The following is an 18,584-nucleotide window of genomic DNA, read 5'->3' as shown; positions in this document are numbered from 1 at the left end:
AAACATGGCAAGGTCTATATGAATTGATGCAAGATGAAGTGAGATGAACTGAGAGATCATTGTGTACAGGAGTAGCAATATTGTAATGATGATTGTGAAAAACTTAACTCTGATCAATCCATGATTTAAAAGAATTCCAATTGATTTATGATGTTTAAAATGCCATCTTTAGAAGAGAGAACTGATGCATTCTGATTGCAAATTGAAGTATAGTTTTCTCACTTTATTTTTCTTGCTTTTTATTTGAGATATAGGTAATATGGATAGCTATTTTGCATGATTTCACATATATAATTGATATTACATTGCTTATCTTCTCAGTGAGTGTGGAAGAATATGGAAGGGAGGGAGAGGATTTGGAACTCAAACTTAAAAAAAAAAAAGAATGTTTAAAATAAATAAATAATAAAATAGGGAGGGCTGGGGAGAAAATTTGGGATGGCATCCAGACTCTGCCACTTAATAACTTGGGAAGGCATTCACCATAGTTTCTTCATCTATGAAATGGGGATAAAAACTTTTTTTTATACCACTTTCCTCCCAAGATGATTCACCGGAGATAAAAGGTATGTAAAACATTGTAAATCTGAAGTTTCATATTACTTATAGTTCCAAACTGCAGATTTGGGCTCCCCTCACCTCTCTAGCCTTCTGGTCTTCTACATTTACAATCTAGAAGTACTCCTCTTCCCTTTCCTTTGTATTCAATATACAATCAGGTACTGGGTTTTATCTTTCCTACCTTCAAAATCAGTCTAAAAGGGGTCATAGAAGTGATGCAGAAGATAAAACTCTAGACCTGGGATCAGGAAGTTCAAATCCAGATTCAATCACTTATTAACTATATGTATGATCTCAAAGTCACTTAACCTATACCTGCCTCAGTTTTCTCATCTGTAAAATGGGGATCATAATAAACACCTACCTCCCAGGGTTGTTGTAACAATCTGATGAAATAATACTTGTAATGCACTTCATAAACCTTAAAGCAATATAGAAATGCTAGCTCTAATTCTCCAAAGTTGCACATACACTAAGCAATAATACTCTGACTTCTAATACTTCCAAAATGCCTTTCTAACTATGTCACCCCCTAATAGAATGTGTGCTCTTTGAGGACAGAGAATCCCCACTGCCTTGCACTAGTATTTAATGTGTTTATTGAAACATGTATAATCTATATCAGATTATTTGTTATTTTGGGGAGGGGGAAGGTAAGAGAGAAAAAAAATTGCAACTCAAAATCTTACAAAAATGAATATTGAACCTCTCAGACTGGCTAAGATGACAAAAAGATAATGATAAATGTTGGAGGGGATGTGGGAAAACTGGGACACTGATACATTGTTCGTGGAGTTGTAAACTAATCCAACCATTCTAGAGAGCAATTTGGAACTTTGCACAAAGGGCTATCAGATTGTGTGCACCCTTTGACCCAGCAGTTTCTCTACTGGATCTGTATCCCAAAGAGATCATAAAGGAGGAAAAAGGACCCACGTGTGCAAAAATGTTTGCAGCGGCCCTTTGTGTAGTGGCAAGAAACTGAAAACTGAGTTTATTCATCGGCCAATTGGGGAGTAGCTAAATGAGATACGGTATATGGATGTTATGGAATATTATTGTTCTGTAAGAAAGGATCAGCGGGATGATTTCAGAAAGGCCAGGAGGGACTAACATGAACCGATGCCAAATGAAGTGAACATTGTTCACACTAACAACAAGATCATGTGATCAGCAACTTTGATGAACTTGGCTCCTTTCAACAATGAGGTGATTCAGCACAATTCTGTTGGTCCTGTGATGCAGAAAGCCATCGTCACCAAGAGAAAGGATTGTGGGGACTGAGTGTGGATCACAACATAGTATTCTCACCTTTTCGTTGTTCTTTACTTGATTTTGTTCTTTCTCATTTTTTTCTTTTTTCATCTTATTTTTCTGGTAAATGATAAATTATATAATGTAGAAATGTAGATATGTACATATAAATGTAGAAATATGTTTAGAAGAATTGCACATGTTTAACATATATTGTTTTACTTGCTATTTAGGGGAGGTGCGGGGGGGGAAGGGAGGGAGAAAAATCTGGAACACAAAGTTTTGCAAGGATGAATGCTGAAAACAATCTTTGCATATATTTTGAAAATAAAAGACAATTAAGAATTAAAAAAATTTTCAAATTAATGTTGAAAATTATCTTTACTTATAATTGGAAACATGATATAGCATTAAAATAAAATCTTTTAAAAAGAGAAAAAAAGAAAATCTACTTAATAAGTGATTATTGAAAGTCTATGTGCATTGAATGGGGTTATGTGAATTGTGATATATGAATGTGATGGAATATGACTGAGAAGTAAAAAATAATATACACAAACTCCAAGTTAGAAATACCTGGGCTTCAGTCTATCCTCTGACATGTTATATGGCAAGTACCCACTTAACTGCAGGCAGCCAAGTGACTCAGGGGATACAGTGCCAGTCTAGAGTCAGGAAGATCTAAGGTCAGCTCTGGCTACAGCTATCAGCTGTGTGATCCGGGCAGGTCATTTAACTCCTGTTTGTCTTAAATCCCCTGGAGAAGGAAATGGTGAACCACTGCAGAATCTTTGACAAGAAAACCCGTGGGCAATATTGGCTGCAATGATCCACAGAAGCTCAAATATTACTGAACAGCTCAATGACAATTACAACAACCATTTAATTGTTCTGAGGCTCAGTCCACTCATCCATAAATCGGAATGGAAAAATCTAACTAAAAGGATTCTGGTTCTCTCCCTCCCTCCATTTCTATCTCTGTCTCTATTTCTGTCTTTCTGTGTGTCTGTCTGTGTTCCTTCCTTTTCTCTTTCTTCTCTCTCTCTCTCTCTCTCTCTCTCTCTCTCTCTCTCTCTCTCTCTCCCTTTCTCTCTCCCTTTCACACACACATACATGCATGTACATGCACACACAAGTGTTGAATAAATGTCAGTTATTATTAATACAGCCTCCAGGAAAATTACCTCATCCCCATAACAGAGAGATAGATAATCTGGAACTGAAGCACCGACAGTTCGGCTGTACTCTGCCCCTTCGGGCCACATCGAAAAAATCTCATTCCCTTTTGTGTACAGTCTTTTACAAGACATTGATAAGCTGGAGAACATCCAGAGGAGCACAATCAGAACAGTGAAGGGCCTTGAGATAATGTTATTCGAGGATCAATGGGAAGAAATAGGGCTGTTTAACTTAGAGAAAAGAATATTTTCCAAAGAGACCCTACAGCTCCATCCAAGTATTTGAAGGACTGCCATGTGGGAAAAGGATTGACATGTTCCTCTCAGCCCCAGAGGACAAATAGTGTGGGAAAGGTGCCTAGAGCTAAATTTAGATTTGTAGGAAGCAAAACGTCCCTAACCTTTCTAGATCTCCAAAAGTGGAATGGGAGGAATAAGCCTCCTCTCCCCAGGGATCCCCCAGCAAAGAGTCATTGTATACTTACGGGCAACACTCTGGAGGTCTATACTGCCTTAGTGGTCCAGCACATGGGGTGCTGGACTCAGAGTCAGGAAGAACTCAATTCAAACCTGGCCCCCGGGGGGTCCTGTGCAAGTCACTGAACCTCAGTTTCCTCAATTGTAAAATGGTTATAATAACAGTGCTAACCTTGAAGGGTTATTATGAAGTGGTATTTGTTAAAAGGGCTTAGGCACAGTGCCAACACACAGTAGGCATTTTGTAAGTGCTCATTTCCTTCCCTGCTTTTTGAATAAGGATGGTTAGATGGTACTGTGGATAGAACACTAAGCATGGAGTCAGGAAGACTTAACCGTGATTTCCCTCGTAAAATGCACTGGAGAAGGAAATGACAAATCATGGTAATATCTTTGCCAAAAAACATTAGGAAGAACCAGCCACGAGTGAGGATGATTAAATCACAACTCGTTGTGCTCTATTTTAAGAGAATTCTTTTCCAAGGATGGGTTGGACAAAATGGCCCCAGAGAGCTCTTCCAACTTTTAGTTGGATATTTCAGAGGACTGAGACTGGGGGAAGATTTAAGAGTTGGGGCTGGTATGGAGCTTTGGACTGTGGTTGACATTAAGATAGAGGTAAGATCTGGGCAATGAACTTAGGGTTGGGGTTGGGACTGGCATGAATGTTGGCCTTGGGATCGAGGATGAGAGTTAGGATGGAATTGAGGATGGAGAAGGAAAAGAGAAAAGACAATCCACAGCTGAAACTGAGCCACTGTGGAGAAATATTATTTTTGAAATTTGAAAGTCACCTGAACTTTGCAAAGAAGTTTATCTTTATCTCTTCCACTGTTTGCTCAATTAGTGGGCAGGTGTAATCATTACCCTTGGCTGGTTTCTACCTGCAATCTCCTGTAGGCATTTTTATAAATAGGTCCTAGGTTCTGTGGCTCATGAGGGAACTAATCCAATAACCTTTCCATACATTATTGATCTGTTCGAAGAACAGAAATGACTGAGTTTTAAATCCTGTTTGTCTGAAATAGCAAATAGTTTCAAAGAAAATCAGAAGGGAAAACCCATTCTGACACAGCAGGAAATTCTGGGATTGAAATCAGTTCAATCCAGTTCAACAAATCTTTCTTAAGTAACTACTATGATGTATAGAAAGCATTCAATCAGACTCTGTTTGCATAACCAGGGACTTCATCTCCAATAGGGAGGAGAATCTTACCCAATCTATTACCTTATTATAAAAATCAGCTTTTCCTTGCCCTGATTTACAATCTATATGGGGAAAACAGCTGGTACACAGCTAAGGAAGAGGAATTCAAATCATTAGACTCTAAACTCCTTTGGGGTAAGGGTCCTTTTTTAAAATTCTCCATTCTTAACACAGTGACTGGTATCATAGTACATACTTATTGATTGATTAAGATTTCAATGATCTAGGGAACTCCCATAAGAGGAAACTTTTAGAAACGTAAGTTGCCACCTGCTCTGCAGCAGTTACCCAAACAGCTGAGAAGTAAAATGACTTGTCCAGGGTCACATAGCAATTACTCTATGTCAGAGGTCTTCCTGGCTTGGAGGCTGGTCGCCTAGCCATTGTATCCTACTCCTTCTCTCAGAGACAATTCTAATTCCAAAAAAAATATTCATCGAGGACATTCAAGCGGTACAAATTCCCATCTGAGGGCCAAGGGAGAAGTCATTACTGACTGAGGGCACTCAGGGAAAGCTTCCTGGAGGAGGTATCATTGGAATGGGGACTCTCAAGAATGAACTCAATAGGGAAGAGTGGAGGAAAGAACAAAGTGGTTCTGGGTCCAGGAAACTGTGTGAGTGAAGGCCTGAAGGCCAGAAAGGTCAAGGCTCACATGGAGAAAGGTAAGACTATGGAGGATGGTTGGAAGGTAGCATGTGTAGGTAGAAGTAACAGGGGACAGGCCTGGGAAGCTCCAAAGGGGTCAGAGAGTGTAGGGTGTTGTAATACATGCTAAGGTGAATGAACCTTATTCAGGAGGGAACAACGTAGCCAGAACAGTTTTGAGTGCACTGTTTCTAGCTTGATAAGACTGTTCAGAATCTTTCCTCCCATATCCTCCCAGAATTCTCTCCTCTGTGCCACAGGAAGACTTTGGAGAAAAACTTCCTGAAGGGGGTGTGTGATGCGCTTTCTCATGTCTCAGTCTAACACTTCATCTACAATTATTTCATTTCAATTAAATCCAACTAGCTTTTCTTAACAACAATAGGTAGTATTTAAATATTGTGTTTAAGGTTTGCAAATTATTTTATATCTGTTACCTCCCTTGATCCTCCCAACAATTACTAGGATTATCTCTATTTTATAGATGGAAGAACTGAGGTAGTGAGAGATACATCCATTTGACCAGGGTCACATAACGAGGAACTTTCTGAGGCAGGTTTGGAACAGAGTCTTCCTGACTCCAGGTCCAGCACTCCATCCAGTGATTCACCTTGTTGTGTGATTTTGGGCTAGTCACTTAACCTTATTTTACCTAGTAGGCAGCTAGATGGTGCAGTTCGCCTCCTTTCCTCAACTATAAAAATGGAAATAATAATAGCACCTCTCTTTCAGTATTGCTGTAAGGATTAAATAAAATAGCATTTGTCAAGTACTTAGCATAGAGCCAGCACATAGTAGGTGCTATAGAAATACTTATAGAGCAGCTAGATGGTTCAGTGAATAGAGCACTGACCTAAGTTCAAATTCTACCTCAGATATTTATTAACTATTTGAGCTCAGTCGAGTCACTTAATTTCTGTTTGCCTCAATCCACTGGAAAAGGAAGTGGTAAAACACTCTAGTATCTTCGCCAAGAAAACTTCATGGACAGTATTGGCGTGCGATGGCCCATGTGTCACAAAATGTAGAACACAACTGAACAACAAAAGCTTATGCCTTCCTTCCCCTAGAGCTCTCCCACCATGTTGGTATTGAACCATCAACAGCTAATAGCTTTGGGTCTAACCATTCAGTGATTCTGAATCGATCTGATTGTGTAATTGTCTATTCCACGTCTCTCCACCTTCTCCACAAGTATCATGAGACACTGCATTGCAAGCTTTGCTAAAATCTCGGAAAACCTTATCCGTAACATTTTCCCCCCAACAACCAGACAAGTAATCCTATCAGAAGTGACAATGACATTAACGGGATCAGTGGGTTTCTTGAGAAATCAGGCTGGCTCTTTGTAAATCATCCCAATGTTGGCTGATCTTTAATCATCCACTCTAGAATTCTCCCAGGAACTGAAGCCAAGTTCATTGACCTGTAATTTGCAGACTGATGTCTTCACATTCTTGAAAATCTGGGCAACATTTACCACTTTCCAACGCCGTAGGACCATTTCCATTTTCCATGATCTTTCAGATATCACTGACAGTGACCTGGGAATCATAACTACCATTATATCTTCTGTCCAGTCACTTAATCTCTGCCTCTGTTTTCTCACCCATAGTAAGGTTTCTTACACTTTCTCTACACGCGACTCCTTTTTATCTGAGAAATTTTTACATATCCCAAGGTATATAGGCATATAACAATAGGTAAACAGATCAAACATTTATTGGTAATATATCATAGTTTCATGACTTCCACATTCAGTTATAAGACTCCATATGGGTTCATGACCTACAGTTTAAGAAGCAGAGATCTATAGAATAGGGACAATAATAGCATGTACTAGCTATTATTTATATACATAATTTTATTATTATGTTATTATTATATATTATATATACAAGCCATTATTATTATACATTATATAGCCGGTCTAAGGATCAAATGAGATAATATTTATAAAGCATTTAATGCAATATCCAGCACATAGTAGGTGTTTTTACACACTCTTGTTTGCTTTCTTACCATCTCTGTGTTTATGTTAAATGCCAACTTCACGTTAATTGTAATGGTTGTCTCACCACTAGTATGGATCTTAAATGCCAGGCTGAGGAGTAAGTTTGTATTTTATCCTCCAGACAATGGGGAGCCACTGAAGATTTGTGAATGAGGAGGTGATGTGATCCCTTTTTGATCACAGAAAGGGCTTCTGGGTACAGCCTTGAGAGGATGGAGGCTGCCTGGAAGGAGAGAGACCACTTAGGAAGCTACTCCAAGATATGATGAGGACCCAAGAGTTTGGGTGAGAAAAAGGGGAAAGATCTGAGAGATGCTCTGGAGTTTAAGTCGACAGGACTTGGAGATGGACTGGAAACAGAACTGAGAGGGAAGGAGGGAAAAAGGCCGCGAGGTTCTAAATCAAGTTGGTTGATTGTTCTCAAAAATAAAGGGAAGTTTGGAGGAAGGAGAAATTTGGTGGAGAAGATGAATTCCATTTTAGAGATGCTGAATTTGATGAGAGGCAGCCTGTGCAGTGAATTGCTGGACATGGAGGTGGATTTGAATTCAAATCTCACTTCAGTTATTGACTAGCTCTATGAGCCTGAGCAAGTTACATAATAATAAATAAAATTAATAACATTTACATATATATTTATATATAAATACATACACATATGTATGTTTGTACATGTTATCTCAATAGTCCTCACAATAACCCTGTGAGGTAGGTGCTATTATTATCCCTATTTTATGGATTAAGAAACTGAGGCTCAGAGAAATGCCCTGACTGGCCTTAGATAAGACAGCTAGTTAAAGTAAGGTCTTTATTTGAACTCAGGTCCAAACCCAGCATTCTATCCATCATGTCACCTGGCCTCCTACTTAACCTCTCTGGACCTCAGACCCTTCTATGGTTCCTTCTAAGGGGACCAAATCTAGCACCAACACGGGGAGCCCCCCCCCCAGGTCACTTAACAAGGGGTAAATTGGCTAAGGTCCCAGACACAAAGCAGGTTTACTGAGTGAGTCGTCACTACACTTGCAGCCTGAGAAATATTGGGAGACTCGGTATCCATAAGCAAACAACAAAATCATTTTAATTAAAAAATAAAAAGGGGTTTCCTAGCAGCCAAGGGAACATCAAGTGCTTGGTGCTCCTGATAATTAAAATTCACAATCACACTGATGTGTCATCTCTTTATGATTCTCTCACTGGTCTTAAAAAGGCAAAGTCTCATTGGTAGAATCTGACTCTGTCAGTTAAAGCTCTGAGATAAAACAAATTTTGTTTCAGTAGCAAGTAGGGGAGAGTGCAGCGTCATGCAGGATGATGTAGTGTTGGAACTTCAGAATGACTTGCAAAGTGCTCCTAGAGTAGTCATGGGGCAACTGGGTGGGGCCATGGACAGAGCACGGGGTCTGGAGTCAGGAAGACCTGAGTTCAAATTCAGCCTTAGACATGTGTGACCCTTGCCAGCTCCCTTAACCCTGTTTGCCTCAGTTTCCTCCTCTGTAAAATCAGCTGGAGAAGGACGAGGCAAGCCATTCCAGAATCTTTGCCAAGAAAAACTCAAAACAGGATCACGGAGCATTAGCTACAACTATAAATGACTGAACAACAAAAAGTTCCATTTAGAATCCATGTTAAAGTCTGAGAAAACCAAAGTCAAATAATTTTAAAGTATAAAAGAATAAGTCAGGTTGAATTCAATTTAGCGAACATTCATTAAATGGCTGTTGTGTGCTGCATCCTGAGACTGAGATAAAAATGAACGTTCCCCCTTCCTACACACACACACACACACACACACACATGCACGCACACAAGCTCCCTGTAGTAAGTTCTGGCTTCAAATCTAGCACCCTGCTTTGTGCAAACACCTAGAGGTGAGAAATAACAAGATGAACCGAAAAAAGCCCCCAAAATCCCCAGCTCGGGGTTGGACTGGCTTATGACCTTGACAAACCTTAGTTTCCTCATCTGTAAAATTGGGGGCAATTATACTTTGATCACCAACCCTGTAGGATAATTATAAGAATCAAATGAGCTAATGCATGAGAAACCTCGATGTAATGAGAAGTGCCATACTGGTGTGTCTTTTCTCTTTTTGTTGCCGTAAAGCAAAAATGATCTCCCCATCGTTATGCCCAAGGGCACTCTCTTCCCCCTCCAAGCCCAGACAGTCTGGACAGTGGGATAGCCCACTCCCCTGCTCCTTTACCAAGTACCAGACCCTCCAGGCAAGCCCAACTATACCTACCTTATCCTTTATCGCTGACCATTGCTCCCAAGGAGTTAATGATTGAGCAGAACCATAAAATTTCCAGCCGATAACCTCTGACCAACATTCGAAGGGAAAGAACCCCCTATAAAACCAGCCCCTCAGCACAAACCAGGCACTTTTCTCCCAGCTGGCGTTGTGAGAGAACATCCCTCCACCATGAACTTCTCAGGAAAGTACCAGCTCCAGTCCCAAGAGAACTTTGAAGCCTTCATGAAGGCTGCTGGTAAGTGCGAAAGGCGACGTCCTTTGGGCATCGAATGTTGCGACCAAAGGGGCAGGGACCTTATACTGGCCGTTGCCAGAAGGAATGAACTTAAAATGCTTAAAGGGAACCTGCAGCAAGTGAAATAATTCAACCTTCTGGGGAGGCATTTGGGGGCCTGGATTGGGCGTCAGGCTGAAGAACAACAGAATGAGGAGTAGAGCTGAATGCTAGCCCTGTCCTTGCTCCTAACTCCCTCAGAGACAAGGATTATATCAGCTCCATTCATGGATTACATGGAAAATGGGGATTCTAGTATCCACTACTTTCCAGGAGCCAGTTGTGTACACTAGAAAGACCACTGGATTTGAAGTCAAAAATAATAATGACATGGGACTGATGAGGAGGAAGATGATGATAAATGACACTTTAAGGCAATGGTTCTCAAACTTTTGTTCTCAGTATCTTCATGTTGTTAAAAAAAACTTTCAAAGATCTGTTCAAATAGTTTTTGTTCACATGGGTTATATTTATAGCTATTTACTATATTAGAAATAAAAAATAATTTTGAATTTGTCGACCCTCTGAAAGGGTTTCAGAGACCCCAACAATTCTTTGGACTACACTTTGAGGACCACTATTTTAAGGTTTGCAAAGCACTTGACCTCTGTATTTCATTTGAACTTTAAAACACCCTTGAGAGAAAAGTGTTATGATAACCCCCATTTTATAGTCAAGAAAACTAAAATTAAGTGGTTTGTCCAGGGTTAAACAGCCAGCAAGCATCTGAGGCAGGATTTGAATGGGGGTCTTTCTGGCACTTGTCCTTTTACTATCGATGCAAGCTTGGGCAAGACTTTTAATTTCCTTGGGCCTCAGTTTCTTTCCTTTTTTCCTTTCTTTCTTTCTTTTTTCCTTTTCTTTCTTTCTTTATTTTCTTTCTTTCTTTCTTTCTTTCTTTCTTTCTTTCTTCCTTTTCTTTCTTTCTTTCTTTCTTTCTTTCTTTCTTTCTTTCTTTCTTTCTTTTTTTCTTTCTTTCTTTCTTTCTTTCTTTTTCTTTCTTTCTTTCTTTCTTCCTTTTCTTTCTTCCTTTTCTTTCTTTCTTTCTTTCTTTCTTTCTTTCTTTCTTTCTTTCTTTCTTTCTTTCTTCCCTTTCTTTCTTTCTTTCTTTCTTTCTTTCTTTCTTCCCTTTCTTTCTTTCCTTTCTTTCTTTCCCCTGAAGCAATTGAAGTTAAGTAACTTGCCCAGGGTCACACAGCTAGGAAGTGTTAAGTGTCTGAGACCAGATTTGAATTCAGTCTTCCTGACTTCAGAGCTGGTGCTCTATCCCACTGCACCACCTAACTGCCCCTGGGCCTCAGTTTCCTTTCCTGTAAAGTGATGGGCATTGGGCTAGCTCTAAGATGCCTTCTAGCTCTGAGTCTCTACTGTATGAACCAGGTGTACCTGATGACATCATACAGAAGGGAAAGGATGTCAAGGGAGTGTCTGAAATTGTACAAACTGGGAAACACTTCAAGCTCACCATTTCCACCGGCACCAGACTCCTGGTCAATGAGTTCACCCTGGGGGAGGAGTGTCAGCTGGAGACTCTGACCGGAGAAAAGGTCAAGGTAAGGATGGACCTTGCTTTCAGTTAGAGACATGTTATTAATGAATTAACCTCCGAGATAAACCCCAGGAAGCTGCAAAGAGCAGATAAAACACAGTTTCGGACTCCCTGGAGTAATCCATCTCCTGGGGAGATAAGACACATCTTTGATAGACACAATGTTGCCCTAGAGATAGATTAAGTGAAAAAGCAGTCTGCGGGATTGTGGGAGAGAAGGCAGCTGGGCCACCCATTGGCTGGGCTCAGTAACTGACTGGACTTCTTCATAACCCAGCCCCCCTTCTACTTTTCCCGTCCTCTCACACCTTATTCCTTGACCATCTCTCAGCTCCAGGCAATCTCCCTGCTTATAACCCATGCTTGGAGCTCTCCTTCTGCTCAGACTGCTGATCTCCCCGGCTTCTTTAAAGTCCTAACTATAAACCCTGATACTCTTCCAAGAGAAACCTTCCCCAAGTTCAAGTGTCTTCCCTCTGCTAATTATTTCCAACCTCTGCTGTCTGTAGATTATTTGTACATATTTCTTTGCTTATTATTTCCTTATTAGATTATAAACTCCCTGAGGGCAGGGATCATCTTCAGCATTTAGCACAAGAAGATACATTAATAAGCATTTTTTGACTGACTCAGACAGCAGACACGAAAGAAAGAGAAGAGAAATGGGGAGGAAAGGAGGAAGAGAAAGGAAAGGAAACTAGAGAACTAGAAAACAATCTAGCCAGTGCAGTACAGAAACAAGGGGTTCTACAGGGAACCTAGCTTGGGAGTGCTGGAGCCAGCTCAAACCGGCCAGAGAGAGCAGATTGTTAAATTTTCATTGCGAGCGTTTACCCTTCAGAAAACAGCAAACATTACAAATCAAGGATTGGTTTGTTGTTTTATTGATTGTCTAGATTTAAACTGTGGGAGAAAATGTTAATTATGCAAATTATGTTTAAATATAAATAATACAGATTATAATGAAAAGCTGTGTGTATATTTTTCCTTCTCTGTAAAGCCAGTTGTTAAATATTTACCAGTGTGTCCCTGGCTCACTCCTACCCATTCCTCTACCCCCAGTCCCCAGAGCTTCCCAGGAATAACTCTTCTGTCTCCCCACAGACTGTCGTGCAGATGGAAGGAGACAACAAGCTGGTGACAACTCTCAAAGGGATCAAGTCAGTCACTGAACTCAATGGAGACACAATTACCAACGTGAGTGATCAGGGGTTTCTCTTCCTGCTGGGTTGTGGGGGGTGGATCCAAAAAGCATTTTGTGAACTCCTACTAAGTGTCAAGTATTGAGGCTATAAATAGAACAAGGGAGGCAGCCCCTGCTCTGAAGAGGAGGGAAAGACAAGTGAGGAGAGGAAGGATAGCAAGGAGGAAGAAGGGAAGAGAGGAGGAAAAGACCTGAAAGACACTAGGCGAAAGGAATGAAGAGGGGAGGAGGAAAAGACAGGCAAGGAGATGGAGGATAGTAGGGAGGAGGGAAGGAAAGAGGAGGAGGGAAAGATAGGTGAGAATATAAAGGATAGCAGTGAAGAGGGAGGGAAAAGAAGAGGAAAAGACATGGAGGACAGTAAGGAGGAAAGGAAAAGAGGAGGAGTTTTTGTCCAACATCCAGGGTACAGCAGAGTATGTAACATTTACCAGACTCCAAGGTGCCGGGTGGATGACCTCTAAGGCTCCTTTTAGCTCAAAATCCAAGATCCCATCATCCCTCACCCCTAGTCACCTAATCCTCTCACATTCCTGCTAATCCCCCTTCAGACATTAAATCTTTTTCAGCTGGCATCTCATCATCACTTACACTGTGAACCTTCTGGGAATATTTTTATTTTTAAACGGGCCCCTTAAAAGACACCCAAGACCAGTCCTCCCCAAGGTCCCCTCAAAGTGCATAGAGAATCCACGCAGAAGCCTCCAGAGCTTGCTAAACCTATCTCTAGAGTGTCTAAAATATTGGGATCATTGACTAGCAGGCCCATGCTTCTATACTGGAGGAAGTTCCAGGAAAGATTAACACTGGATTTATTCTTGGCTTTCAGACCATGACCTTGGGTGATATTGTCTTCAAGAGAATCAGCAAGAGAATTTAGACATCTCTGCCTTTCATTTATTTTTACTGTGTAAAATTGGTACAATAAAGTGTGGCTTGTAAAAAAAAAAAAAAAACAGTTCTTGAATGACTTTATATATAGACCATCTATACTTTGAATGGAGACTTCCAATCAGAAAGAACCTGTTACCTCCCAAAGCAACCATGTCTCTGTTTGAGGCAACTAGAATTAGGAAGACCTTAGTTCAAATATTGCCTCAGATACTTCCTAGTTGTGTGACCCTGGACAAGTCACTTTATCTCTGCTTGCCTTGATTTCCTCATCTGTAAAATGGGTTGGAGAAGAATAGCACCTACCTCCCAGAATTGTTATAAAGATTGATCATATTGGTAAAGTGAGCAGTGTCTGGTGCACAGAATGTAAATGCTTATTCCTTTCCACTTGGGGCTTCCTTTAATAGGAATTTTTTATTATATCAGAAATAAACAAGAATAATGAATTAAATTAGAAGCTATGGTATAGCTGGCTTAAGTAACATCCTTCTCTGTTTTTACTATCTTTCTCAGTGTCCTTCTTCAGCATAATAACAATAATAATAACAATAACGAGTATTTATGTTACACTTTGAGGTTTGTAAAGCTATCCTGGGAGTTAGGAACGATTATTATGACCATTTTATAAGTGAGGAAAATGGAGCGCTGAGAGGTTAAGCGAATTTCCCAGTCGCACAGCTAGTGTCTGAAGCTAAATTTGAACTCAGATCTCCCTGACTCCAGATTCCATGTTCTAACCATTGCACTATTTTGCTTGAGTGCCTTTGTCTTTCCTCACACAGAGTTTTGTGCCATTTGCCCAGGGCACAAAAAATCCTAGCTACAGCTCTGGCAGGAAGTCACCTTTGAGAACCCTGAATAGACAGAATAAGGTGAAAAATTAGGGAAGGAAGGCAAGTACCCCAAAATGAAGGGCCTACAGATTAATACAGCCCCTGAGGTGTCTAGGGGAGGTGTCTAAACCAGGCTATTCCTCAGGAAGCTACCACTCAGGGCTGGGGGGGGGGTGGATGTAGGGGGCAGAAAGGCCGATCACTCCAGCCCACTCTCCATTAATACTCACTAAGGAACCTTCGGAGACCCTATTGCCTGAGCAAGGATATCGAGGCTGTTTTGTCATTTTCCTTAGAATACTCTCTACCCTGCGCTTTAAAAAATCTTATCTAGCTTCTTTCCCAATGAGAAGGAGGGACCAGGTTAGTTAAATTGGAAAACAAGGCCCTTCCAGGTTCCAGGTTGTCATCAAAAAGCTCGCCCTTCCGTGGGATGACTGCCACAGGCCACCAGCCAGAGGCCCAGTTGTCCTCCAGACGAATCCCAGCCCCCAAAACTCAACCTCAGGGAGAGGGGGCCGTGGGGGCTGCCCAATACCCGCTTCTGCCTGTCCCCCCAGATCCGGAGGCCTAATGACTAGAGCCTTGGAACAACTTCCACAAAGGAAGGTGTTTCGAGAACCAACCGAGCAATGGGTAGAGTGTTAGGGCTAAGGGCTGGGAAAAGTGGACTTTTCTTCTGTAAAACGGAAGCCATGAGGCAGTGACCATTTGCGTCTGTGTCTTGGTGCATCCCAAGCTCCTAGCGTTGTGCCTGGTAGAATATTTTGGAATTCCCCCCCTAACAAATCTCCCCGCAGGAAACCTTTCCCCATTCTCCTAGCTGGCTCTGGCGCTCTCTCTCTCTCTCTCTCTCTCTCTCTCTCTCTCTCTCTCTCTCTCTCTCTCTCTCTCTCTCTGTGTGTGTCTCCCTCTCTCTGTCTCTCTCTGTGTCTCTGTCTCTGTGTCTTTGTCTCGCTGTCTCTCTGTCTCTGTGTCTCTCTGTCTCTGTGTGCGTCTCTCTCTTTCTCTGTCTCTCCCCCTCTCTCTGTGACCCTTTCCTCTCTCAGGAAGGCATCTGGACGCTGTTGAGTGGGGAGATGAGAGGGTTATAATTAGAAGGTTCTCAAAGGACATTCACCAGGAGGGGGCCAGGGAGACAAGAAGGGCGGGGCTTTTCCCCTGGTAAGCCGGCCAGGTTTCGGCGGCCTCTGCGTGCCCGGCTCTGCCCTTTCCCAGCGGGCGCTGTGCCCTCCGGCGGGGCAGGGAGACGCCCTAAGGAGGAGTCCCAGCCGGTCGCGGTGGTTTAAATGCTGCATCGAAGTCTGTCCGGGTACTCCAGGGTCCCCGGGCCCGCAAGCTTTAAGTTAGTAATGACTAGAAAGCAGCGGCAGCGCGCAGCTATTTTTACTTTCTCCTCCTCACCAGCGTCCCGGCTCCCGCCGGAGTGTCCCACTCTCATGGGGGAGGGGGAAAGGCTTGTGAAGGGCAGTTCTGGGAATAAGTCTGAAAGGGCAGGTTTTGGAGGCAGATTTTAAAGGGCTTAAAAACCCGACTGAGGAGACTAAAGATTATCCTTGAGGCAACAGAGCCCCAGAAGGTGGTGACGGGAAGATGACTTGCCAGGACTTAAAACAATGCCACCATTCCCTACTTCTCCTCCTTCACTCTAAGTTTAGGGCAGATTCCCAGTAAGGCAGAGGGTTTCAGAAGAGGACCCTTCTTCCAGAAGAGGGAAGAATACTCTACTTGAGGTGTGATCTAGAGAAGGAAAAGAGGAAATTAAGGGAAAATGTGGGTGATCCCGGTAGGTCCTGCTATGGAGGGAAAGGGGGAGTTTTAGTTTATTTGAACAAACAAGGCTGTTGTCCTCCCTGTCCAAAAATTAGGAGCCATGCTTCATTGTACTTGCTTGGTGAGATAATGGGCTCTCTGAGCAGTGAGTTACAAGGAGTTTTGCTTATCTGAAATCCCTGGAAATTATGAATTAAACAATCTTTCCTACATCCTGGGACAAAACCATCTTGAAGGCAAGTCCATCCTTTGCACCCTAACTCCTTATGGATTTAAGAAGCTCAAGAACACTGGTGATGAGTCTAAGGACTTGGATTCAAATCCCAGGTTTACCAGCCACATATCTGAATGTAATCTTGGATAAGCAAGCCTTTGTATCTCCAAAACTCAAGTTTCCCTATCTGTAAATTAAATGGGTTGAACTAGAGATCAAAGGTCCATAGAAGTCCAAGAATGTAACTAGATTTCAGAGAGATTCAATAAACTTGGATAGAAAAAATTTCCATCTTTATTTTTACCAACTTCTAAATGAAATTTAGCATTTCTTTCAAATATTTAATATCATTATTCTGCTTTACTAGACTTATTACCAAGACTCTCTGTGACAGAAAAAAATTAAAAACCCCATAGACTGGGTGATCTTTAAGGTTCCATTCACCTCTAAATTTGCAAACTTGTGTCATTCTGTGAGGGTGCAAACTTACCATTCCTTGTCTAGACCACCAGATGTGGTCTCCTTCCCTCTGTGTTTTCTGAAACCCTTTGCTTCACTGGGAGTCTGCCCCTAAACTTATTTTAGAGTGAAGGATGCTAAGTAGGGAATAGTGCCATTGGTTGGAATTCTGGAAAATCATTTTCCCGAAACACATCTGAACCTGGGCAAGAAAGTGCAAGCTGAGGACAGGAACTGTCTTTTGCTTCTTTTGTTTTCCCAGCACTTAGCACAGTGCCTGGTATGCAGTAGGCCTTTAATAAATGTATACTGACACCTCTCAGATTGACTAAGATGACAGGAAAAGATGTTGGAGGGGATGTGGGAAAACTGAGACATTGATGCATTGTTGGTGGAATTGTGATCTAATCCAACCATTCTGGAGAGCAATCTGGAATTATGCCCAAAAAGTTATCAAACTGTGCAAACTCTGACTCAGCAGTGCTACTACTGGGCTTATACCCCAAAGAGATCTTAAAGGGAAAGGGACCCACATGTGCAAAAATGAATGTGGTGGCCCTGTTTGTAATGGCCAGAAGCTGGAAAATGAATGGATGCCCAGCAATTGGAGAATGGTTGGGTATATTGTGGTATATGAATGTTATGGAATATTATTGCTCTGTAAGAAATGACCAGCAGAATGAATACAGAAAGGCTTGGAGAGAATATGAAGTGATGCTGAGTGAAATGAGCAGAACGAGGAGATCATTATTGTACACAGCAATGGCAAGATTATACGATGCTCAGTTCTGATGAACGTAGACCTCTTCAACACAGATACTTCAGACCAGTTCTAATTGTTTAGTAATGAAGAGAGCCATCTACTCCAGAGAGAGGAACGTGGGAACTGACTGTGGAACAACTTTCTAACTTGTATTACTAACCTGCATTTTAATGTTATTTGTATTTATATTTTGCCTATACAGATATATAGGTGTATGCATCTATGTAATACTGCATATATTTCTATATTGAACATATTTCCACATATTCAATATTACAATGTGCATATGTAGGTATATATAATAATGAGTCTATGTGTATCTATATGTGTGTGTGTGTGTATGTGTGTATAAATACATTTTTGTTGTTTCTCTCCTTAGACTGTTCCTCCAGCATAACTTCACATGTGCCTTCTTAATGGGAGTGAGGGTGGGGAGGAAGGGAGAGAATCTAGAATTCAAAGTTTTAAAAACAAATGTTTAAAAAACTGTTTTAATGTAACTGGGAGGAAATAAAGAATGTTATAGTTGACTGTCATTAACAATGCATGCAATCTGATAGTTTTCTATTTTAACTAGTTATTCTTGCTAACTAGGTGAGATCAGCTAAATTGTTCTTACCCTGTTGGAGGAGTATGTGTGTGTTCTCACAACTAAATGTAGTAAATTCTTAAATAATAAGAATTTTCCAAGTTCATTATTCAGAATTTCCATACTCTCTAAAACTTCATTTGCCTCACCCTAGTTACAGCTTTGCTAAAAGGCCCCTGAAGTAATTGCAGGCTAGGTTGAGCCACTGGAAGTAGGGAGTTAAGTCCCAGTTAGAAGTTAGGAGTTCCCAGAAGGGGTTATATCATTTGGAAGACCCAAGAGGATTTCAGCTCTGGATTTTAGGTAGGAAAAACCCTCAGCGTTTGCTTGCTTAGAAACACCAATGTTTAATGCTGCTGCTTTAGTTACCACAAAGTTATACAAGCCAGAGACACAGTTCTCTGGTCCAGGAAGGTGGTGGGCAGACGGCGTCCAC

General features: G+C 41.3%; 1 protein-coding gene across 1 annotated transcript; it reads left to right on the top strand.

The window, feature by feature from the left end:
- Window positions 1-9,687: 9,687 nt before the first annotated feature.
- On the top strand, window positions 9,688-13,579 carry FABP1 (fatty acid binding protein 1). Its single transcript, XM_003758634.4, has 4 exons — window positions 9,688-9,831; window positions 11,251-11,423; window positions 12,524-12,616; window positions 13,453-13,579. The coding sequence occupies exons 1-4, from the start codon at window positions 9,765-9,767 to the stop codon at window positions 13,501-13,503; spliced, it is 384 nt and encodes a 127-aa protein (XP_003758682.1). The 5' UTR covers window positions 9,688-9,764; the 3' UTR covers window positions 13,504-13,579.
- Window positions 13,580-18,584: the final 5,005 nt, after the last annotated feature.

The sequence above is a fragment of the Sarcophilus harrisii genome, chromosome 2, assembly GCF_902635505.1.
Source record: "Sarcophilus harrisii chromosome 2, mSarHar1.11, whole genome shotgun sequence".
Lineage (NCBI taxonomy): Eukaryota > Metazoa > Chordata > Mammalia > Dasyuromorphia > Dasyuridae > Sarcophilus > Sarcophilus harrisii.
The sequence above is the reverse complement of the archived record's forward strand: the minus strand, read 5'-3'. Positions and strand labels throughout refer to the sequence as shown.